The 25639-nt window shown below is 40.7% G+C and overlaps 1 protein-coding gene across 3 annotated transcripts; it reads left to right on the forward strand.

The window, feature by feature from the left end:
* The first annotated feature begins 437 nt into the window (after nt 1–437).
* kcng1 (potassium voltage-gated channel, subfamily G, member 1) lies at nt 438–25639 on the forward strand. 3 transcript variants are annotated; one of them, XM_017036150.2, is made up of 5 exons: nt 438–1043; nt 1177–1372; nt 14699–14736; nt 23184–24018; nt 24399–25639. In XM_017036150.2, exons 4-5 carry the CDS (start codon nt 23233–23235, stop codon nt 25176–25178), a joined length of 1566 nt encoding a protein of 521 aa, XP_016891639.1. In that variant the 5' UTR covers nt 438–1043; nt 1177–1372; nt 14699–14736; nt 23184–23232; the 3' UTR covers nt 25179–25639. The 3 variants fall into 3 exon arrangements, with proteins under 3 accessions (XP_016891639.1, XP_024915465.1, XP_008317259.1); XM_025059697.1 differs by lacking the exons at nt 438–1043; nt 1177–1372 and adding an exon at nt 12924–13170; XM_008319037.3 differs by lacking the exons at nt 438–1043; nt 1177–1372 and adding an exon at nt 12964–12993.

A 25639-nucleotide genomic window follows, 5' to 3' on the forward strand; every position in this document is an offset into this window, starting at 1 on the left:
TTACTCCGATTTAAAGATTTTGCCAAATATCGTTTATTTTTTAACTCTCAGCCAGTTTCATCCAAATTCATATCCCATTAGTTTTTTTACAGACTTAAAGCTAGTTCCCCTCCAATGTTTTAGACATTATCCTTAAGTGACTTGTAATTTTTTGGCTAAAATTGTATTCACAGTAGAAAAAAAACACCATCTAATTCTGTTAATTTTAGGCTCATCTTAACTCTATATTGTCACACAGAGACTTAAAGAGATGGAAAGACACACAAAAAGTGACACAAAAGAGAGAAAAAAATCCACATCATTAAAAAGTGACACAAAAGAGAGAAAAAAAAATTCAGAGACATGAGTCAGTTTTCTGGGTCTTGGGTGTAAATTATAAATGGAACCTGAGGAAATGGGCTTCTAACCATTATCTTCTAAAAGGAGGTGAATGAAGGATGTAATTAATCTTCCGTCTTACTTTGGTTTTTAAAGACATTAATATAAATTCTGAGCAGCTCAAATGCTTTATACTGGTGGAAAGTATCAGACAAATATAAAAAATGTAATGTAATGACCTATATAAACTAATGAAATTATCAGACAAAAAAAGAAAAACAAATATTTGATTGAATTTTTGAATTGAAAGTCACATAACGTAATCAGGTAACAAAAGTTCCATTTGTGACCTGCAGAGGGAGACAACACCTGTGCAGTGCCGGCCTGAGACACATGCTTTTTAACAGCTCTCCAGTTGAATCAAGAGACAATTACTGAGGTGGCGTTAAACACAAGTGCTCCCTCTGCAAATGACAACACTTTAGCACCGCGTCAAGAGCGAATCAAGTTTAATCAAGTACACATGAGACTCAAAACTTAAACCTCAGCACTCTACAGACGCCATTTTGTCAAAGTAAATGACGATTCAACAGAAGAAAAGAACGTTTTCCTGTTTGTTTGTTTGTTTGTTTTATTGCGTTGTATTTTATATATTGCTGCTGACGAAGACCAAACATTCTGGAAAGTCATAGAAGGACATGTAAGAGCTGTCACTAAATACAAAGGTAGGCGAACTGATATGTGGTAGTTTGGCAGAAACGAATTAACTGTCGTAAACTTACCCACACACCCCTTGTTTTAATTACCACATATTTCACTATCATGTTTTATTAAAACTTTATTTCTCCTGTCCAATAGAATGGCGTGCCGTTTACCAGGACGCAAATACGTCAGAGTTGGGATGAATGATCTCACATCCGTCAAATTGAATCTTTCTGGTTGAAAAAACGATGGTGAATGGGGAATACAGAGCAAAGCATCCTGGGATATGTGGTTGTATATCGAATACAAGTTTATTCCGTGGACAAAAGTTTCCAAAAGTACAACAATAAAGGTAAGTTCGTTTTTTGTTTTGTTTGTTTGTTTCAAACAGCATTGGTCTGTTTTTGCTTTTGAATAGAATAGAAAGTTTAGGAGAACAGGAGTTTTGGAATCTGCTTTGAGTGGACGTGGGATTTGTGTACATGCTGTGAGGCGGTTAGCTAAGGGTTATTTGTTTACATTTTTACACAGTTTGTTTACTTAGTTGTTTGTTGATTTTTGATGCATAACTATTACGTTTGTGTTTAAAATCTTCAAATGAACAACTTTGAAACCAGAGCAAACGTCCATATTTTTAACAAACGCGACTGAAAATCTTAAGAAAAACTTAATTTTATACATACATATATACTTATATAAATATGTGTATATATGTGAACATGCAAATATATGTATATATATTTGTGTGTGTGTATTTGTATGTTTGTATATTTGTATGTTTTCTATTTATATATGTGTGTACCATCAATTAAATTAAAACACATATATACATACATATATATGAGGTGATATATATATGATATAGACATAGACTCACACAGATTTATATACTTTTTCAGTTTTTATAGTCAAATGTGAGGACTGAGGTTTTTACACTTGAACACACCTGGGTACACGGGCCATATATTGTAGACAAATGTAATATAGTTCAACAACCAGCTGTATAACTCCTACATCAACCTGTCACAGATGTATGTTTCTATCAGAGTACAACATCAACAACTCCCCTGCTCTGAGAATAACTACAGATTATGGCTCCTAACAACACTGTCCACACCGTTGGAGGTTTTTGTTTTCAGCCGTTGGTAAAATGCCACCTCTGCTCCGGGGTGAACAGTGACACTGGCTCTGAAGTGGCCATGTGTTCATTAAATCAGAAACAGAAAACAAGCTGCAGTGGTAAACACAGCTGCCGCCCACCAGCAACAATACCAGCAACACACTGCTGCACAGCTCATCCCAGTACTGTAGTTCTGTGCAGTGCCAGAGTTCCTGCATTAACATAATGATTCCCTCTCACTGCAGTCCACTCCTGAGTGGAGAGTCGCTGTGGGAATATTCTTGGAAAATGTGTGGACGTACGTCAGTGTTGTTGAAACACTCTCGTCCAATCCCCCATAATGTTTTATGATGCAGGACTGATGTTGGATTTGGTAAAATTACCGCAGGCCGTTCACAGTACTGCACTGATGTTTCATTACTACTACCTGTACCTCACGAGCACGTATCGTGTCTGTACTTTCCGGGAATCGCGTTGTTTTTACGTTCGTAACACAAAGTTCCCCTAAATGTGTCTGGTATCAATCGTACACGCTGTAAAGCAATTTCCTGTTTCCCCGCAGTGACTTACAGCAGCCATTAGAGGGTGTGAAGTTGATGCTTTCATTTAAAAGTAGGCGTTTGTGTGGGCGCACGAATGCTATGGTAGTTATACTGTAGTATGTGAACTCTGAGCTGTGTATATGAATACATCAATCACAGCGTTGTTGATGGAGGTTGGTTCTTCAGTTTCTGTTTACCAGGTAAACATTGCAGAAAGTACTGTTTGTATATTAAAGTAGTAAAAAGAAGAATATACTTTTCATCATTGTCTGCCTGTAGAAATCTACGTCTTGTGTTAATAATCTTTTTTTATCTTTATCTTTATAAATCTGTAGTATTACTACAGTACTTGAAACAGTGAAATGTTCTAACTTCCTAATTTCCACCCAGCAGTGAAGCAGCGCTGTCTGGTTTCAGGTTCTGATCTGCAGCCAGATCACAACTTCTGTGTTTGTTTGTTTGTTTACATTTATTTCTGGGCGTCATGAATACCGTAGCTGATGAATGAATTCATAACTGCTGTCAGATGGAGCCCATCGTCTTGTTTTGCAGTTGCTCACATTGACTTTTTGGGGTCATCTTATCATCCAGTGCTGCCAGTAAATCACATCCCGTGGACCCGGGTCCTGATGACGAGCTCTCATATTTCATATGCACTCATCTGCAGCGGTGTCTCAGAGGAGAGTCAGAGCGCCAGTGGCTGCATCTCAGAAACAAAACCATTACCAACCAACATCATTCTGATCTGAACGGCTTTCAACCTTTTTACTGTCTTTTTTTTTTTTGTCCCAGTGGAGAATTGTTTCAGGGGCAGTAAGTTATTATACGGGGAGGAAAATGATTTGAGGTCATCAAGGACACAAACTGAACATCTTGGACAAAGTTTGAAGCAAAAATTAAATTAGTGATTTTTTTTTTTTGTAAATTTTCTTCAATTTATACATTTTTATATTAATGAAGTAAAAATGGGAAACAAAATATTAAACTCCTAAATTATTAAGTTTACATCCCTGCTTTTTCAGGGTAGTATTTGTTCAGTAGCATGTTAGGATTTAGCAAAGATTTTTTATATACTTAAGCTAGTTCAGTTATAGCTACAGTATCAGTTAGAGCTAACTGTGTTTCTGTTACTTTGTACTTTGTAGTAAACACCAATTCTGGTTCTTATTCTAAGCCACATGCTAATCTAGAATTAGCTATATTATTGATTATTTGACTTTAGCCTTTAACTAACATTTAGTTGCTAATTATCGGTACTTAAATAAGACTTTGGTTTCATTACTTACTTTAGGACTTTTTGTAGAGTTTTTGTTCTTCAGTCATTCAGACGTGAAATCATCTACTCAATGGATGACAGAGTTTTTGTTCTTCAGTCATTCAGACATGAGACATGGCATTTCATCCAAACACTGGCAGAAATCTACAGACTACATCTGATTTAATAGGAGAAACACTGAACACTGAATGTTGTCCAGTTGTCCAATAAACAACAAAACAATAAAATTAATTATTAAGTTTCTGTTGAATTGGGATTTGGTAGATTTTATTGGCTGAAGAAGTGTGTGAAAATATGGTGTGTGTTTTTTTTTTCTTCTTCTTTTTTTTTAATGTGTTGCATTCAGAGCATTTAAAATCTGCCCTGTCGGTTCCTTCCATATTGTCTTAGAGAAAAGACTGGGAAAAAAAATCCATCTGTCGAGATGAGAACAGACACTGAAGGCCTCCTGTTCCTTCATCTCACTTATATATCCAGGCCAAGAGCTCATTTACATCCAGTGAAGGCAGCATCTGATGCGAGGAAACCGCTCCAAGTGGCAGGTGTAAGATTAGATGTGAAGAACTTGTTTTTTTAATGGTGGTCAGAAGTCGAGATCTTTGGATCGGTTCTCCCGCTGACTGATGGTCACTGCTGCTGAGTTAGAACTCACCTGACACGGTAACCACAGAACAATGAGTTTCATACTGAGAAGTGAACACGGCTGACAGCTGCTGGATGACAAATTCAAATTTGAACTTTTGTCATGCTGAAGCTCAGCCCGGCTGCTCGAACAGTGACACGACAGTAATGTACTGCATATAATAACTGTTATCAGAGAAACAAACAGGCCAATTAAAAGACGCACAGTGGAGGGGAGAGAGAGAGAGAGAGAGAGAGAGAGGAAGGGCTGCACAGATTGCACAGTGAAGGCGACTGTTATTCTGCACAGCTATAATCAAATCCATAGTAATCAACAGACCTGCTGAGTGATACACTGACATGTCCTTAACACTGACGGCAGACGTTGACTTCTCACACTTGAGAGGCCAAACAGAAGGGAAGGAGAAAAAAAAAAGTAATTTTCTTTAATTACTGCACTGTAATGGTTGACAATTAATTAGTACTGACAAAATATTTTTACAAACCGCTCTGTTTCTCAAGTAAGTAGTCATGTGTCACAGATGATCAGAAAAAACTTCACTGATCACCAGGTTTGACCTGTTGGTTCATAGTAATTTGAAAACTGCAAACATATGCATGATCGGTTAGTAAAATATTGCATATATTAATTTACAGTAATGTAACAAAGTAATCTGATTGTCATTACAGTACTGTATATACATACATTATTTTTATTCTATTAGGAATAAGACGTATAAAAATAGTAGAAGTATAACATGAAGTACAAGCAGTAGGTTTAAAAATACAGTTTTGGAGGTAAGTTCCTCAGGGACTCAAACCAAGGACCTTTTTCATGTAAGGCAGATGTGTAAGGCAAGTGTGAAAATCGCTGCACTGTGGACCAATGAACTCCAAAGTAGCGTATTCATCCTTAGAAATACACGAGATTTACTTCCAAATTTCATGGTTTTTTTTTTCACTTTTTAAAGTTTATTTTTGAAGTTGTTGAACTCTGACATCAGTTCATTTTAAAACATCATCCTATTATTAAATAATACTAGAAGCTGTTCACACGTCATTCCCTTGTTTTGTAACAACGTACAGTTCATACAGTTTATTCACGTATCATCATGTGAAACTCGTGGTTCACTTCTGTCACATAGCAACAATGCCGTATCCATAGAAACTGAATTAAACTTAAAACAAAGGGTATTTTCGTCTGTTCTCCTCCGTGAAGACGTCTCTAAATAGGAATGGATATGTCTGAAAAATCTCATTTGCTGAGCCCCCCGCCGCCCGCTCCCTGAGTTGTTCTATTTTGGTGATCAGACATATTCAGAATTTAAGGAAGCTTTTACACCAGGAACGACGATATTCATGATGTTCTGATGAGCAACAGTAGGAATATCAGTCAATAAAAAAAAGTAACAAAACACACGCCAGAAATGTTTATTTTTGTCATCGATTTGCTCAAACAGCCTCGACCTGAACAACGTTTTTTAAGTGATATTGTTTTCCTTGAACTTGTGTGAATCTAAGTTCACTGCTTGTTTTTCGTACGTTCAACTCCTGAGGGAAATTTCTGTCTCCACGAGCCGTTAAATCCCCGACTGTGATCACCAGCTAACAGCCGACTGCGTCTGCCTGTGCAGGTTTTTATTAAATCCGTTACTGCCTGCTTCAACGGTGTCTCCTCAGAAATGTATTATTTGATAAATTATTCATTTACAACCAATTTGCAACAGCAAGTATATTTGGAAAGAAATTGAATATTCCCAAGTGACGTTTTTTGGGAGGTGTTAATCCTGGGTGAGGCACGAATCTGGCAGGTGTTGAAGTGTTGGTAAAACGGTGTTAAGTCGTTGTCGACTCGAAGACAGAGTTTTAAGTAAAGTTCAGTGGAGTTTTGGAGAAATAGCTGTAAAAGTGTCTCCATGCTTTGAGACAATGGACTCACGTCGTCATGTTGAAGTCGATTTCTGAGGTCCGGGGGCCGGATGCAGCCCGTTCAACATTTTAATCCAGCCAGTACTTACTCACTACGTTGGTGACCCCTGATTTCAAGGATATCTCATTTTAATCCAGCCAGTACTTACTCACCACGTTGGTGACCCCTGGTTTCAAGGCTATCTATGTCTTTCTAGTTGAAGCACTCCAGGAGGTTAAGCTGTTCACTGATGGCAGATTTGTTCCACTACATGAACGTTTTTGAGGTAACGACGGACGAGGTCAGGGCAGAAACACACGTGTACCAGAACCTTCAGAGAGAGCAGTAAAAATGGTGGAAAGAAATCAATGTAACGCTTGACAGACTCACGGCACTTAATAAAAGATCGGTTGATCCTGAGTAAAGGATTGAGGTTTTTCATTAAACATTGAGTCACAGAGACCTCGTCTAATGAATCCGACCACATCGTGTCAGGATCAGAGTGCGTTTATTGCCTAACCTTAACCACGGACCCTCCCCGGTGGGTCGTAACCCAGCTATTTCCAATTTACTGCTTAATTCACTCCTCCGTACTTTGTGTAATGTAGTTCAACATTGACTTAGTCAGCACAGCGGAGGGCAGTAAAGCTGAAGGCTGGACGGCACAGTAATATGTGATATTTGAATTGGAGACTTTTGTAAATCTGAGTTCCAGGATTAATTCTCTACAGGTTCATTGCAGTGATGGTATAGTTTAGTCGTTATCGTTCGTCTTGACGGTGGCTTGTAGAATGTGTCACACTTTGTTTAATTTAGATTTTTTTTTTTTACTTTTATATTTGACCTGCACAGAGGAGAGGACATGAAATGTTCAGTGACCAGGAATCGAAACAGTGACATGCCGTAGAAAATGTTATATAATTACAGGATTGAAAAGCAGATCAAAGCAACATTATTCATAATAACTACCGTGTTCTTTAATTCCAGTTGTTATCGTTGATTTAGCAGTGCACTGTACCCCACATATAAGTAGATTCAGTGTGTAAGTCGCACCAGTGCCCTCCCGCGTTTGTCAGTGTAAAATTAACAAACGTAAATTTTCAGTGGTACAGGAGTAGCAGGTACATACTGGTACACAAGCCTAGAGTGCCCTCTAGTGGGCGTCAGTGTGAAAATAACAACCATTTAAAAATTAAATATTTGAATATATAAGTCGCAAACTCAGCCATTGCTTTCATACATGAGGTAAGAATGGAAATACAACATTAAAATAACAGAAAGAAGAGTTTGAATTCATGACCAGAGACTTCCTGTTCTTTAACTAGCCATAACTTTTAATGTAGTGATCAGGCCTCATCATGACTCATCAAGTATTGATACTCCCTACCATCCAACCACTGGACCCTGGTGATAAAATACTACAGTAGATCTGCCACCAGCCTCTGTCCACCACCTTGGTTTCCTCCATCTCCTCATATTCCTCTGCCCTTCTCTCCGTCTAGCTAACCTCTCTCGCGGTTTCTACTTTCATCTCAACCACCTGAGGCGAATGTCTGCACATCTTCAGGTCTGTTTTTTTTTTTTTGTTTGTTTTTTTTTTTATCAAAGGTTTCTTCCTGTTAAAAAACGCTACAACTGACATCAAATCCTAAATCCCTTCAACGTTATCTCATTCCGTCAACATTCCCTGGTGTGCAACCAGACCATAACTGTAAAGTGTTCATCAGACTCAACCAGCAAATACAGGAAGCAGACGGAGAAATGAAACGTCTGTTTCCTAATGATCCTCTGCTTTGTTACTAATGTGGGATCAGGCAGACGGATGAATTAAAGCTGAAGTCGTGCAGGTTGAGCCGTGCGCAGTAGACTGGAGAGGAGGTCATATGGAAGGATGCTCTCTCTCTATATATATATGTGTGTGTGTGTGTGTGTGTGTATACTGTATGTATTGTCCATAGCAACAAGACAACTGATAAGAGGGAGATGAACAGAGAAATCATTATTCTGCCGCTGAAGCTCCAGCCTATGATCAGCCGAGACCTCCTGCTATTTTCGTATGGAGTCATGTGAACTCCTGACATGTGTGTGTGATACTGCAGCTCCACACAGGGGGGTATGAGATTAGTGTGTGTCTGTGTGGGTGCCTCGTTTTGCTGTATTTGTGGGAACGTTTTGTTGTGTCTTTCAAACGTCCTTTTACTGAGCGAGAGGACGATGTCGGATTATGGTTTTTACTAAAGTTACAGTTAGTGTTCGGAGTTAGGTCTGTGTGAAGGACAGTGGAGCAGCATTAACAAACCCAACACCTGTGAGCTGGATTATGAGAAAAGCATAAGAATCGGTCAAGAATTTTGCCTTTAAAAAAATACAACACCAACAAAAATAAACAGCTTTTTAAAAAATCTAAAAATAGTTACATCGAGGGCAACTGGACGAAGGAGGTTTTTTGAAGACGTTTCCCCTCTCGTCCAAGAGGCTTCTTCAGTTCCTATTTTTGGATTAAATGACCTGAATGACTTAGAACCTACACAGACATTTAAAAAAATAATAAACTGGAATAAAAGTTATGAGCTACAATGACTATAAAAATATATTTAAACTATTTAAAAACAACTTTTTTTGTAAAAATGTTTGGGGTTTTTTCATGGAAATGCACATTCTTGTATTACTTGTGTTTTCTATTCCATTCTATTCTATTCCGTTCCATTCCATACTCATATACTGTAACATATACTGTATATCTGTTGCGTAAGTGAAGTGTTCAACCCCTGCTCTTGAACCAGACAAACGTTGGCAGCTCCACCCTCGGCCTCTTCAGTCAAATGCTTTCAAACCTCATGACTCCCTCCTCAGCTCCGTTACCGCTGTCGTTTTATTGCCGCTTATCGAGCTATTATTAATATAAAGAGAAAATCTTCAGTGTCCGCTCGACTTTTACATAACGTCCAAACAAGTTTCATCACGGCGGGTGGTTCAGAGGAGCTGCCAGAGGAGATTTGAAACACTCTCCGTCTCCGCTCTAATTCCTGAAGGTGCCGTTGTCACGGCGTCCAGGTGGAGACTTGACATTTTACTGATGATGAGACTGAGAGTTAAAGTGACATCACAGCCCATGAAGAAGTTCAACGGTTAACGGTCAGGAGATTTTTACTACGTGGTGACAAATACGGTAGCGTTCTTGGTGTTAAATATACAGCTGGGATTATTGCAATAGTACTGAGTACAATTACACCTGAAGTAAACAGCCACATGCAGTAGTAGTAGTAGTCACCACACATACTAATACGACTAATATCACAAATATATATAAAGAAAATTCTAAATATATATAAATATATGTACACATATATAGGCATATATGTATGTATATGCATATATATATTTTTCAATGAGGAACAACCTTTTATATATATATAATTATATATATAGTTATTATATATTGTCCATATGCACAGTATATTTGTGAGTACATATAAATATACACGCCCGTTTCTTCTTATTCACATGTGGAGACCATGTGCTGTTTAAACACACAGTAAGACCTGGCAACAGACAAACACTAAATTAGGCTGAGGTCACAGACGCCTCCCACACATTTACCACAGGCCACACAGTGGGTTCTGACTCCCGACTCTCATTCTCCGATGACACTTCATCTCTCCTTTGATTCCACACATGTGAAGTTTATATTTATTATCAGCTTCTTCTCGCTGGCAGAGCCAAATCACCTCAACTGTTTCCTGCGACGCTGAGATTAGGTCTGAGCCCAAACACAGCTGTGCCTCGCTGGCACTGAACTTCAGTTTGGTTTGGGTTTTAGAGAATAATAGCTAATCCCTGAGCTGTAATCCTGATCTTTTCATCTCCGAGTAATTAGTAAGTAGTGATTTGGACTGTGGACTGAGTGGTCCTCCACAGGGTCCTCCACAGGGTCCTTCACACGTGCTGTGACGGATTATGTTTTATCTGTAAATACAACATTACGCTGTTCTCTTGTCAATGAGCGTTAGCCGCCAATGATGCTAGTTCCTTTCCTTTATTTGAACTCATATATAACAAAATATTTCTCTCTGTTATTTAATAATGTATTTGCCTCAGGATTTCTCAGCCACATATTGAACAGTTTTGAGGTCAATTCAGAGTCGAAGTCGAAGGGATTTATGTCTGAGCCCCTTAAAGAAATCCTATTGATTGTTGTTGTTAATTGTGGCTTTTCTTGAATAATGTTCTCGGAGAAGTAAATTCGATACTGCATGTAATCAGCGCTGCAGGGTCGGGCCTTATAATACTGCATTTAATCAGCGCTGCAGGGTTGGGCCTTATATACTGTATTTATATATGGCTGCTGCTGTATTCACCTTTTGGAACCCAGTTCTGTCTGTCACAGGCCGTCAGTGAATTATAACATAGGAAGATCAGGCTGCGTTCCACGCCGACCTCTGCCGTCTGCAGCCATGTGAAATAACGATAATGAAAAAATCAAGCACGGACGCCATTGTCACCATTCAGTCTTAACTTCAAAGTAAAAACATAAGCGAACATGTTGCTAATTAACGTCAAGGCTTTTGTGCCGCTTCTGACGCTACGATTTGTAATTAATTTTCCCACCGTCAGCGCGGGAAACACGCTAACCAAGAGCTGCCGTGAAGAAAGAAGGACATTCAGACCTAGAAGTCTGACAGTTCATAGAAATGTAGTTTGAGTTATTTGTGCGAAGGACGTTTTTTTTTTTCAGTTCTTCCTCTGAACCTCTCACAGGAAACAAACCAGACCATATTGTTATCTTCTCCTTGTCCATCATGGAAATGAATCACTCAGACTGCTGCTCTTCTCCACCGCAGTGAGTTTGGACAAATTTACCACTGAATTTATCTTGTTTTTTCTCCATCTAAATATAATCTAATGCGTTATCTTTGAATGGTTTTCCCTGATGTAATGAAAAAAACACTGAACCAAAGGCAACAAACAACTGATGATGAATATGCATGAAATTTGACAACAAGAATATAATTCACCCCGAGTCTAGTCTCTGGGCAGCGTCCCGATAATCTGTGGAGCTACTTAATTCATTCCAAGGCAAACTGTTCAAGGGCCAAGGAAGAGGGTTGGATCGATGGAGGGAACAAAGGACGACACAAACAAACAAACAAGTGAAGCCAGAATGAATAAAGGAAGGATTAAAGGACCACGGCAGAGGATCTTTGGATTGAGCCACGTCTGGGGTCAGACAGGTGTCTGACGGCTGTTACATTACCCATGGAACCCAGTTGACCCTCCAACGCCTAACACTCCACTGTCAACACCTTGGTGGAGTTGGAGAACCAGCGTCTTATTTTTGTTTTTATTTGAAGATCAGATATTTATTGCAAACCAGGGACCAGGGAGACTTTTGAAATGATGAATGTGCTGCTTTAACATGAAGAAAAGTGAAAGGTGAGCTTCACATACTTCACTCTTCTGGATCATTTCTTGTTCCTTCTCTAAAGTTTCCCAGTCTAATTCCAGTGGGAAAACCACCCCAGACCCAACATTGACTGAGCTGGTCAGATTACCTCTGACATCACTGTAATCTATCCAGGTTAAATATAAAAATGTCAGACAGAACAGGCAACACCGCGCACGTGGACTGCATCCAGATGATTACAGACTCCGTGGTTGTAGATTCTGTTTCTTCAGACGTTCCAGTGTAAGTGATACCATCTATAAATTCAAAATGAAATGCAGGCTCTGGAGCCACAGCTTTGTCCTCCCTCGGGAGAACCTGCTGATGTCTGAGAGGTTTACTGTACAACTCACCGGTGTTTTCCGAAGACGTGTACTCACAGAATATTCTCACTGTAACAGGATATTTACTGCTAATTTTTGTAACCTTTGAACAGTAAAAGGCTCCTTTTTTTTCCCTAAAGAGCAGAGCAGAGTACAGCTAACTTAGCGAGGCTATAGTGTCATTGATTTCACAGTAGAGATGGAAGAGCTGACCTTTTCAAATCCCAATCAGAAATGCTTTGTTCAAGCAGTGATTTGCGATCAATAATCAATAACCTGTGGTTTCACACCACACGTACAAACGAGCAAAGGAACAGTTGACATTCGCCACAGTCTCATCAGTCATATTGAATAGTGAGGCTTTTAATCAGCTGGGGTTTTTTTCTCCTTTTTTCTCCTTTTTTTATTAAATTAAATCTTATCCACAGTTGACATGATTGGCTGAGGTCCTGGTGAAGACGACAAATTCGACCGTAATTAAATCTTATCCACAGTTGACATGAGGTGACATGGCTGAGGTCCTGGAGAAGACGACAAATTCGACCGTTCATCATGATCAGTGATCGCACATCTGAGTTAATAAGGTAGAAGAGGTGAAAAAGTATGTAGAAGAAGAAGACCAAGAACAGGAAGGAGTGGAAAAATGAGGAGGAGGTGAACGGGGAAGAAGTTGAAGAAGAGGAAGACTAAGATCAAGATGAAGAGCAGAAAAAAAAAACAAAAGGAGAGGAAGACAAAGGTAAATAAGGAGGAAAAGAAAAAAAAATTATCATGATTTATTACTTTTTCGGGCCAACCTGGCTTTAGCTTTTTGGGTTTCTTTACTGCCCCCTACTGGGTATATTTTTATTTGAAGATCATCCAAAACAGACAGAGGGCAGTGTCGCTGCTGATGAACAGAACACCTGATGCTGAGGTAAACAAACAGAGTTTATTTGAAATTATGATGGATAATAAAATAATAATAACATATTTAAGGAAGTTTCTGGAAAAAAAAATCACATCTGCTTGTAATCCTCCAGACATAAAAAGGTCAAAACAACAACATCTATAATTAGCATCCCATAATCAGCAGCTCCACACTAATGGCCTCATCATTACTGCTGCTGCCGGAAATGCAACTCAAACTCCTGTAGTTTCTGCTTCATTCTGATTTTGTAAATGAATTGAGTTTCAGTCTTCATTCTGATTTTGTAAATGAATTGACTGTGTTTACAGTTTCAGTTCACTGACTGTAGTGAGGATGAGTGGATGAGTTAACGGTGAGTTTGGACTGTGAGCTGTGAACAGGACTGGAGTCAGGGCTGGGGTTTATGTGTCTTGGTTTGTTTTTTCTTTCTGTCTTTCCATCTTTCTTCTATCTTTCCTTTTGTTTTTCTTTCCTTCCTTACTTTCTCTTCTTTTATATTCATTTTATCCTTTTTTAAATCTTTCTTTTTTTCTGTCTTTCCTTGTTTTTTCTTTTGTTTCTCTCTTTCTTTCTCCTTTCTGTCCTTTTTCTCTCTGTTTATTCTCTGCATTTTCTTGTATTTTTATATTTTTGTCTCTCATTTTCTTTTGTTCTTCTTGCCTTTTTCTTTCTTTGTTTTTCTATCTTTCTGTCTTTCGCTGTTTTTGTCTTTTTTGTGTTTTTTTTCTTTTTCTTCCTTTCTACCTTTATTTCCAATCTCTTATTTTTCTGTTTTTTGTCTTTCTTCAAGAAGCTAATTTGTCTACATCGGTGGGCATCTTAGAGAGCAGCTCTACTAAACCACTGCTGTTCCTCCAGCTCTTCGTCACTGCTTCACAGATTCTTTCACCTGTTCCTTCCGCCTTCATACCTGTGGCTGTCTGTCACCTCCACCAGGTCTAGATCTATATCAGGATTGGTGATAAACTCCTCACCGTCTCATCATCACTGCACCTCGTCATGGCTTTTACCACTCCTTATCTAAAATTGGACGCCCGGGTGGGACTGGTCCAGCCCACAGCCGTCCTCCCCCTCAGCCCCGCAAACCACCGGACAAACATAACCCGTTTTTATACTCCACAATCAAAGGAGAGTGATTATTCTCATTTAAAGGTGAAGGGTGTGTGTGTGTGTGTGTGTGTGTGAGTGAGTGGGGTGGGGTGGGGGGGCACGGCTTCCTAGATGTTGGTTGCCATGGATTTCTCTCAAAAGGTTTTGGCATAATGCACATCCCACTTCTGATGTCAGTGCAAAGAGGGGAGACGGAAAAGAGCCAGGGAGAGAGGAGGGGAGGAAAAGAAGGGGAGTTGGTAGCGCAGAGGAGGAAGAGGAGGAGGAGAAGGAGAGGCAGCCTGTTGCTCCTGATCATCAAATGAGCTCCTCTCAGTCTCACCGGCCGAGTGCATGAGCAGGAGAGCAGGAGCGGAGTTTGACTCAGCCTCAGCAGTAGCAGCAGATTTTTCTCACATTTTGTTTTTTTGTTTTTCCTTTTCAGGAAACTTCACAGCTGCTCCCACGGTGATTCACATCACGGTGAGTAATTTCATTTTTGTAATTATTTTTATGTCTAAACTTAAAGACTTCAGTGACTTCTAACATTAATTAGAACCTGTGGCAACACGAGCTCCATCTGAACTGTTGAATGATTTAATTCTCATATTTGTTTAAAAAAAAATTTTTTTTTTCATATATCTCCGCCCGTGTGTAAAAATATTAACCACTTCATAAAAACCGTCTGATCTGTGCGATTATTCTGCGCCAAAGACGTAGCAGACGGACCGGCGTGTAAAGTCCATGGAAAGTGCCTCATTTTTACCATAAATCGACTCCATACGTAGTGACAGGGACAGATGACAGTGATTTACATACTGGATGCCACGCATGTACACCATGGTAACCAGGCTGTGGCCAGATTACAGTGTGTTATGGTCTGTCAACATTCACCCGTAGTTGAGCAGAGACAGTTTCTCCGTTTTTGATCTGCAGAAATCCTGGGATTCAGTGCATGGACTGAAATATGTATGAGAGAAACGTACAACTGTGCACCGAGGATTCTCAAACTGCAGATTTTGGTTGGATACTTTGGTTTCTGTGAATGTGTTAAAGCGTCCCTCCCTCTCTTCCCCTCCCTCCCCCCAAGCAGCACATGTTGTCATTTTGGAGGTGATGTTAAATTTTAATGTGTTTCACGCCGATGATGGCACCACAATGCACACGCCTCCCTCTGCATCGGTGATGTATGAGATGTCAAAGATTACCTTCTCCCTCCTCCAGGTAATTGGGTCTGTAATGAGATGAACTAATGGCTGCTCCTGTTCCAACATTTAATAGTGCTTGTCTGAATTTCCTCCACAAAGAAGTAATTAAAATCTATCTGTTCCCATGAGTCTTGGTGTGTAAGGCGTTAATGATGGATACTTCGTTACAGCAGATGTTGAAGTTAGGGCGCAGCAACAGCAGCAGCAGAAGAGTTATTTCTCTCACGGACTCCAGACAAATCCAGAGGAGGAATGTTGCCTGAATGTTAACTTGTTTTTTTTTTTTGTTTTTTTTTTGATGTGCATTGGTGAAACTAGGAAATGTCTCCTGCTGCTGTCAAATAGAATCTAAAGTCACGGGGGAATTTACTAAGTGTCCACAGTAGCTTTTATTTTGCTTTTAAGGCACGGTCATTTCCTGTGACAGAAAAGCCATAATTTTCCATATCAACCGTCCATCCAGCGATCTGTCTTATTTCCTACTTGTGGGTTTAATCCCTCTTCACATCCATCAACTTTGCCAACAGGAAAAGCCCTGAGTGGCTGTTTGTCTGCTCCTCGCTCAAACACTTTTCTCCTCGCAGTGTAACAGTGTTTGGAGTGGATTTTTTTTCTTTTCTTTTCCCCCTTCACATCTCTGGAATCGATCTTTTGCTCGTACTTTCTGTCACCCCGGTCCATCGGGGACCTGCAGCAGCTCCTTTGAAGCACTTTGTCTGCTCCAGTAGGAGGTGGAGACACTTTAGAAAAAATAAATACTTGACATGACTGTGAGTGATAACAGCCAGACATCAGAGGTTCAACAGTTAGAGTGAGTTGATGCTTAAAATGTAGACACAAAAAAGTGTCTTTTTTTTTTCAAGTATTTAAATGTTGGGATTATTTTCCATGTTGTGTTGAAGATTAGGATTATTCATGTGACTATAAAGTGATAAACTGTCGTCAGCTTCACAGAGAGAATTATCATATATTTGCTTAGTAGTGTGTACACATACAGTATATATGTATGTCTGTATTTATGTATATTTATATATATGTGTAAATCTAATCAGATGAATCACAGTGTAGATATGGATTCATCATGATTAATCGCAACTAATCAGGATTAATCTTGATAAATTGTCATTCCTAAATATGCAATTTGTGAATTCATGGAACTGAAAAACAAATAACAGCAGTTTTTGGCATTATTTATATGTGTAACATAGTATATGTATATATATAGCCCTAGAATAAACATATATTTATATGTATATATATTAATATGTACGTGTAAATATTTTACATTTTCTTGTAGAAATAATACTTGTATAATACAACTGTCTTGTTTGTTGGTGTAGTTGTTGTTCTGTAGAACCAGTGTTTGGTGTTGATTTGAAGGTGGAGGCTGCAGACGTAGTTCTGTGAGTAGCGAAGGTTCCCGACCCCTGGCCCAGACCCCTGTCTGTGGAGGAGAGCGGGAAAGAGCTGGGAACTAAACTGTAGGCAGAAAATGACGGAGGTGTGATGCATCTGGTGTGATCTTTATTAGGGAGACGTTTTACTCCGTGAAGAAACGCAGCGTGTTACAGGGCGGTTCAACCGAGATCAGAAAATGTCATCATCAGATTCTGACGATTGCTGCGTTCAATTGTTCATGTTAAACCTTTCAACGGTTTTCCCTAACGCTCCGGATCGACCGCAAGACGTAGCAGAAACCAAACAGCCATTAATGATAACACAGCTCATCGTCCAAGGGTTTTTATCCTCACAGCAAATGAGCTGCACCTCCCTGAGCTGCACCGCACCGTGGTGAACCACAGGTCGAGTTAGGCAGGAGATTACTGCCCTGGAGGTGGCGCTGCTCCTGTTGTTTTGTGTTTACATGAGACGTTGTTGTTTACAATCATTCCTTTTTAAGGTTGGCTGTAAAGAACAGGTGTTCAGGGGCAGAGCTGTGTTTGACTGCTTCAATGTTGAACCAGATTCGTAAAGAACAGGTGTTCAGGGGCAGAGCCAGAACCAGAACCAGATTCAGACATGATGGTGAGGGAGAGAGAGGGAGAGAGAGAGAGGGAGAGAGAGAGAGAGAGACCGGTCTTGGCAGCTCTTGTGTTTTCAAGTCCATTTCTGGAAATACCACACACTTATAGTCCATTAGAGAACACTGAGCTGTTGAGGGAGAAAGAGGAAGAGTGTGAGTCGTTGGAGGGGAACAAGCGGACCTCGTATGATCTGAATGCTTATAAATCCTGAGAAAAATGGAGTCATACAAAGGTGATTCTAAAAAAAAGCATTATTATTAGGCGTAGTCAGTCAAACAGGCACGGCAGCTGTACCGGAGGGAACAAATGAGATTGTTAGAAAAATCAGCCTCTCCGTCTGACGTCTGGATTTTCATCACAAACACTCAAATCCCTCATTCAGTTTCCATGTGTTTGAGTTTCACAGACTGAGTCAAGCTGATTGGCAATTCATACTTGATTCAGAGGCAGATTGGAGAGATCTGTCCGAGGCTCCCAGCAGTTCAGACGTAAAAAAAAAACAAAAAAAATGGAAATAATTTATTAAATGGCATATCAATTTTTTTTTTGTTTTGCTGTTTTAATCATCAAGGTCGCCCACATTTTTTGGCAACGCTGATGTGAATCAATGTACTATTCAAATGACCAGGCTGAAGTGATCTACCTAGAGTACATTGAAAAATATATTTGGTAATAATATACGTATATTTACACATATAAACTGAACATGCTTTGTATATATGTTATATACTGTATGTTATATATGGCACTTATTGAATGGCAGAATATGATCACTACTACACATGTATATAAATATAGGCATATGTTTATGTATTTATACATACATATGTGTTTATATATGTGTATGTATTTATATATACATATATGTGTCTATATATATTCATGTATTTATATCTATCTATCTATCTCTCTGTCTATCTATCTATCTATATATATATATATATCTCTTTTTTTTATTGATTAGCACTCTAGTAGCAGATCCGGATATTTTTATTGGTCAAGTGCTGCTCTATACATTATGTTCAGAGATAAATAGATAGAACTTTATTAATGGCTTGAGAGTTCCCTTCAGGAAGTCCATTTACTGTTGTTGACAGGAGTGATGCAGAGAATTGAATCTCATCAACCACTAAAAGTTTTTTTGTTTTGTTTTTTTACCCCTCTGCTGCGGTGGTTGTTATCAGCACGGTCACTAAAATTGCCTTCATCAACCTCGGTGGTTAGTCAAGCTTCTCCACGCAGGGGCCGTCACAGTGGGAAACGCATGCACAATACAGTCCAGGCAACAGAGACTCACAACCCACTGAGTCACCAGGCAATCTGGAGAACATGCCCTGTGGCAGAGCTGTGATAACGCTGGCACGGAGAGAGGCCAGACCTCAGCCGATCTGTTGGGGAGAACAGCCTCTGCTGTGCGCGCTTCGTATCTGCTTCTGAGATAGACTTTGTTTCCCGGAGGAAGCCTCTGAGGTCCAACACGGGAGCAAAAAAAAAAGAAGAAGTGAACTTTAAAAGAAAAGCTCCTGTGGCTGCAAAAAGGCAAACGCACAGTGGTATTTAAGGCAAGGGGAGGAATCCAACAGCCTCGGGGGGTTAAGTGTGATTGGAGCCGGTAGGAGAGCGGTGCAGGCCTGTTGATGTACTGTAGGCGTATTGATAACCTTCGCCACATAGAGGGAGACAGTGAGGAAGACGGAGGCGACTGGAGGCAAAAAAAAAAAAAGAAAGAAAGAAAGACTAAGACGCTGTTTTTATGAAATTATTTTTATTCTAGTGTTGTTGTTCTGGTAAATATAAATGATCACAAACTGATTTTGTGCATCATTAATGGGCTACATGACTGAAGCAACTGCTGTTGTACAAGACATACACAGCTACTGTATATATGTATAACTATATGTACGTGTGTATATATGCGTAGGTATACATGTATGTATGCATGTGTATATGTATACTAATGTACATATATACCTACAAATACATGTGTGTATATATGCACATATGTTTGCATGTGTATGCATATGTATGTACATATATATTTATGTATGTATACACATAAATAAGTGTGTATGTATATATTCTTTTCACATATATTTTCAAAAATCCATTTTTGGTATATAATACGACTCTTCTGTGTTTTTTAAGGACTCTTCTTATATAATAAGACTCTTCTGTGTTTTTTTCTGTGCCGTTCTCAAGCTGTGGTACGCGTACCCTCGGTGGTTTTTGGGTTCCCTCTAGTGGTAGGGAGCCCAAGTACTCCTAGCTGATTTTCTTTTTTGATCTCAGTTTGCAATAATATAATGATGGGCTCAAAGATACTGCAGCTCCAAACTGGAACTCTCCAAGAGAGAAGTACGAATCAAGAAGGGGGAAGAATATTAACGTTACAAGCAGCCCTGCAGACACAGTAGTGGGGAAAAGGAACTCAAGTCGTTGATTCAAGTCCTGTGTGTTGTTGGGGGGGCAGGTTGGGGGGGGAATTGGCTTAAGAATTGATTTTTAGTGCCACTTGTAGTGCTACTGCATTCCCTCGGCTGTTAAATATTAAAAGGTACTTTGAAATAAATCCCCTTCCTTGTAGTACTCTGTACTTGGGTGAACAGTGTACTGCTTTATGTTGTTGTTACTTATACTTGTGTGACTCAGAGAGGCAAATATTTTTGAAAGTGCTTCACGGTGTTAAAAGTTTAGTACACGTTTTAAACATTTACACTGGAACAGTTCACCACTGACAGGTACATCGTGATAAATAAATCATAAAACGCGCGGCTCCACCGTGCTGTGCATCACCAACGGCTCGTATATTGTTAGCTAACACAACCAGGCAGCGTGTCACAGAGGGGTGGGTTTTGCTCTAATTTCATGGGTGGAAGATGATGCTGACTGTAATCAGCGGCTGACACAGGCTGACAGCGCAGGTGCCTAATAACCAGTCAGCCACACATTCACGTCCCCGTTTTAGAAACCCGGCCCTCCTTCCTGAGCCACAAATGGTGGTGCAGCAAATGTTAATTTCACAGTCCCTCCCACTAAATTAATGTAATCGAATAAATTAGTTTGGACACAGGCCACGACGTTCTGACTGCACGGGTATTTGTAAATATTTTTCCCTTCTTTTCTTCTTCTTTGAGGCGACCGACTCTCTCCGTTTGTTTGACAAAAACAGAAAACATATTTGTAAAGCAACTCATCAAACATCGCACTGGAAAAAAGCACAGGGATTTTGTTTGAAATTTAAAATATTCAGAGATGGTACACCAGAGAGCGACATCAGTGAAATATTCAGCAGCATCAGGTGATTATTTCTAATTCTGCTGTGTTGAACAGATGTCTGTCCACGCGGTGGACTGGTTCATTGTTGTCCCCTGATGCCTCTGTTGCTGACAGACACAGTCCACCATGTGCTTGTTTTTTTTTCTGTTGTGATTTATTACTGGTCACAAGTCAGACGGCCTTGGACCTGTCACCTGATGTCCACAACTGATGACCTGGAGCTTTAACCAAATACTACAACTGAACTTGAATGTCTCTTCACTGACATGGACTTAAAAAAAATTGGAAATCTTATATTATAGTCTTATATTCTGACCTAAATGACTTGATCCTGACAGGATTTTGAGGAAATATTCTGACCTAAATGACTTGATCCTGGACAGGGTTTTGAGGAAGAGGGGGCTCAGCTGTCCTTACCTACTGTCGGGGGGAGGACTTTTTTTTATAATCTGGTCTCTCAGCTGGGAGTCCTGTTGGTGAGATTTATCACAGGTTGCCTTCCATACGCGCAGTGTAATAACAAATACTGTCATTTTTACTGTACATATCTGTAGTAAGACATAGCTCTGGAGTACTTTGTACTTTATATATTAATATTAAGCAGTATCTCTGCTGTACTTTTGCAAATGTGTTGTAGGAATAAGGGACTTTTAAACGTTGTATATTCTTCATAATCCGTCGTGTCTTCGATTTTATTTTTCTGCGTCTGTGCTGTCTCTGCAGCTGTGACACACAAGGAGAAGGAGGAGGGAAGAGGAGGGAGGAGGGGGAGGAGAAGGGGGTGGAAGGTGTTTCCTGTCTTCAATGAAAATTAGTTAACTGTATTTGACACAGTGGTTGGCCTAAAGCTGTGGAGCCCCGGAGGACTGGTGACTTGGACTTGGTCTGATTCATCACTAATGTTTCCTGGTGCCACCGGTTTGTAAATAATTAATTTAAAAATAACAAGTTACAGGGTGTTGGCCCCGGGGGGCCAGACTTTTGACAAGCCTGGTTTATAACCATGTTACGGTGCTGACGAGTGACTCCCAGGCATGAAAACAGTCAACAGTTCAGAGCCTGTGCTGTAGAACAGAAGGCGACCGACGGAAATATCCTCAGGTGCAAAGATCAGTCATTGAACCATGAAGAAATGAAGTCACGTCAAAGTTCTGAAAAAACTTTAGTTTAATTTGAAAACGCTGGGTCGTCACTGTTGACATATACAGTATGAGACTTTATAACATGAACACAAGTTGGTGCTGCAGTGCTCTTCATGTGAGGTAGTGTGGTTTAAAGGTGCATACATTTATCATGTTGTTAAATACCCGACATGATAGGTCAAAAAGTTCCACGACAGGTTTAGATACCCAAGTGATGTTACGTTCCTTCCCTCAGGCGCCCCCTACTGTACAGCTTTGCCACGTTTGTCACTGTGTCTTTGTGAGGGATCATTATTATTATTATTATATTAGTACTATTATAGTGTATTAACTTCCATTTTCCCGCAGGATGTTTATTATTATTATTATATTAGTACTATTGTAGTGTATTAACTTCCATTTTCCCACAGGATGTTATTGTATTGTAATTGGTCGTAGGTGCGTTTCCATTTGGAATTGTCACAATTTTTTCAGGCCATTGCATAACATACCTCTCAACCCTCCTGCTGCCAAACCACCTGAATATGTATAAGCAGCGTTCAAGTCGTCCTGCCAATCAGCTGTGACGATTAGCAACACTGTGTCTGTTCTGTTTTTAGTGGTAGAAGATGCCAACAGTGCACAGGCAAGATATGAAGCATTTGCATAAAATAAAGGTCAAAGACATGTCTTAGTTCTTCAAGTGAACTGAATGGGAAATATAATATAATAATCACATAAAAATAAATGACCACACTGATCCTGCAAACAGACGTGTTTTACATAGAAATAATGACAAGAAACAGTAGAGTCGACACAGTAGTGAATCATATTTAAGTATTGTGATGTTTAACTGAGATAATGGTGTTTTTCCATCATCTAGTGATTGAGGAAACTCTTCAATAAATCACAGCCATTGATTTTAATTGCAGTCATCTTCTAGTCCATATTCAGTTAGGAGCCACAGGGGGCACTGTAGACCCTGACAGCAGATGTTGGCCAGTCCAGTCTGGGTCACTTAAATGTTTGAAATATCCCGATAGAAACATTAAAGTCCTAATTTACTGGTATGGAATCTAATAAATGCATCTCTTCTGTCCATCCATCAAACTTCTCTCTAAAATAAAATTACATAAATTGATGGTTTACAGGCAAAAATAAAATGTTTTCCAGAAGATATTTGGAATATTTTGTTCAAGCACTGAGGAGAATAAAAAATAATGTAAATAATGTGTAAATGATTTAAACATGTTTTTATTAATTCTTTCTCTGGTTTCTGTGTTGACATTGTTGGAGGTCAGAGTGTGCCGGTGCTGGACTGAGCTCAGGGATGTGAGTGCAGCAGTAAAGATGACCCTGTTGGCGGGTGATGGCTCCGACTACGACTACAGCGCCCTCAGCTGTTCCTCTGACACCTCCCTCAACCGACCCCCCCTCCAAGAGGAAGAGGCCCAGAAGGGAGCTTTCTACAAGAGGGCTCAGCCCGTTCCTGAGACCAGGAGTGGCCACGATGCCGCCCCGTTGTCCAGCAGCCGTAAACTCCACGCCATCATTAACGTGGGTGGCCTTCGGTACCAGCTGCCTTGGACCACCTTAGAGGACTTCCCCCTGTCCCGTCTGGGGCAGCTGCACCTCTGCAGCAGCTTTGACGAGATCATGAGCATCTGTGACGACTACGATGTCGCCCACAACGAGTACTTCTTCGACCGCAGCCCCTGTGCCTTTAGGACCATCTTGACCTTCCTGCGAGCCGGCAAGCTGCGGTCCCTCAGGGAGATGTGCGCCCTCTCTTTTAGAGAAGAGCTGCTGTACTGGGGCGTCCCCGAGGAGAACCTGGAGTGGTGCTGCCGCCGGCGTCTGCTGCAGTGTGTGGAGGAGTTTGAAGCCATGGAGAGAGCCGAGGAGGAGGAGGAGGAACTCCTGGAGGACCTGATGGACTCGGAGAGTGGAGACAGGGAGCAGGTAGCGGAGTCCAGGGTCAGTAGATGTATGGGCAAACTGAGAGACATGGTGGAGAGGCCTCACTCCGGTCTGCCGGGGAAGATCTTTGCCTGTTTGTCGGTGCTGTTTGTCACAATCACCGCCATCAACCTCTCCATCAGCACCATGCCGGCCATGAGAGAGGAGGAGGAGGCGGTGAGTGACCTCACACCTCTAGTCCTGTCATTACATTGAACAACATCACATGATAATTCAAATCCCACTGTAAGAAATAATGAGTTGCAGATTTGATTATTTGAACCAAAAACTTTTTTTTTCAGTATTCGTAATTTATTTAAGGATCAATTAATGTGATTTTTAATTTTTAAAAATCATGTCATTGGACCTCAGTGAGAGTGATGCCATCAGTAAAACATAATCAGAATCTATTCACTTACTGTCAGTTTGTCTTATTCAAATGAATGCTAAAAAAAAAACACTTGTAGAGTGTACTGTTCGAGTTCGTCAATGTTCAAATAGCTCCATCTAGTGGTGACATTGAGTACTACCACGTGTTTCTTCCTTGTCTTCATCAGGGCACGTGCTCACAGATGTGCTACAACATCTTCATCGTGGAGACCGTGTGCGTGGCCTGGTTCTCCCTGGAGTTCACCTTGCGTTTCATCCAGGATCGCAGGAAGCTGGTTTTCCTCCGGCAGCCCCTGAACCTGATAGACGTGGTGGCCATCCTGCCCTACTACATCACCCTCATGGTGGACAGCACCTCCAAGGGGGAGAAACGGCTGGGTTCTGGCAGCAGCTACTTGGACAAAGTGGGCTTGGTGCTACGTGTCCTGCGGGCCCTGCGTATCCTCTATGTGATGCGACTGGCCCGCCATTCCCTGGGCCTGAGGACTCTGGGCCTGACGGCTCGACGCTGCACCCGGGAGTTTGGACTGCTCCTCCTGTTTCTGTGCGTGGCCATAGCACTTTACTCCCCGTTACTGTACTTGATTGAAAACGAAATGGCCGCCACGCAGGAGTTCACCAGTATCCCCGCCACATACTGGTGGGCCGTGATCACCATGACAACGGTGGGCTACGGGGACATGGTGCCGAGGAGCATCCCGGGGCAGGTGGTGGCTCTGAGCAGCATCCTGAGTGGGATCCTGCTCATGGCCTTCCCAGTTACCTCCATCTTCCACACCTTCTCTCGCTCATATGTGGAGCTGAAGCAGGAGCAGCAGAGGCTGCTGCAGAGGAGAACGCACTTCCTGCTGCGCAGCCGCATGGCCGGCCTGGGCAGCAACCTGTCGCTGGAGAGCGACATGCTCTTCCCTATAGGTTCATCTGACCCCAGAGACTTGGATGACTGAGACACAAGTACAGACAGTGTACAGGAAATGGTCGTAGCCATGTCATGTAGTCAACCTGACCACTCTGGTGGCCCACATTGGGTAACCAGGTATCCTGAATGTGGGCCACATCTTATTCCAACACCATGGGCTACACCCTGACAACAATCTTAGCCTTGAAGAAAAGGAATAACTTTTGTTAAAGTTTGTGACCCAGGTTTGAAGATACACAATGTGGGCCACTGGAAACCAGGTATATGGGCCATAACACAGATTTTTAAAACACAGTATGATCATTTTTTTTGCTACACCTGTCAGCTTCACAGTGTGTTCCCACCAATCATCAGTTTCCTACTAATAATTATTATTCTCTCTGAAGATCTCAGTGATTGAGCTCATTAACTCTAAAGGAAAATGCACATTGATGAAACTAAACTACTGTCAGAGGATGGATTATTCTCCATATGGACAGATCGCAGAGC

Source organism: Cynoglossus semilaevis, chromosome 10, assembly GCF_000523025.1.
Source record: "Cynoglossus semilaevis isolate Cse_v1.0 chromosome 10, Cse_v1.0, whole genome shotgun sequence".
Classification (NCBI taxonomy): domain Eukaryota; kingdom Metazoa; phylum Chordata; class Actinopteri; order Pleuronectiformes; family Cynoglossidae; genus Cynoglossus; species Cynoglossus semilaevis.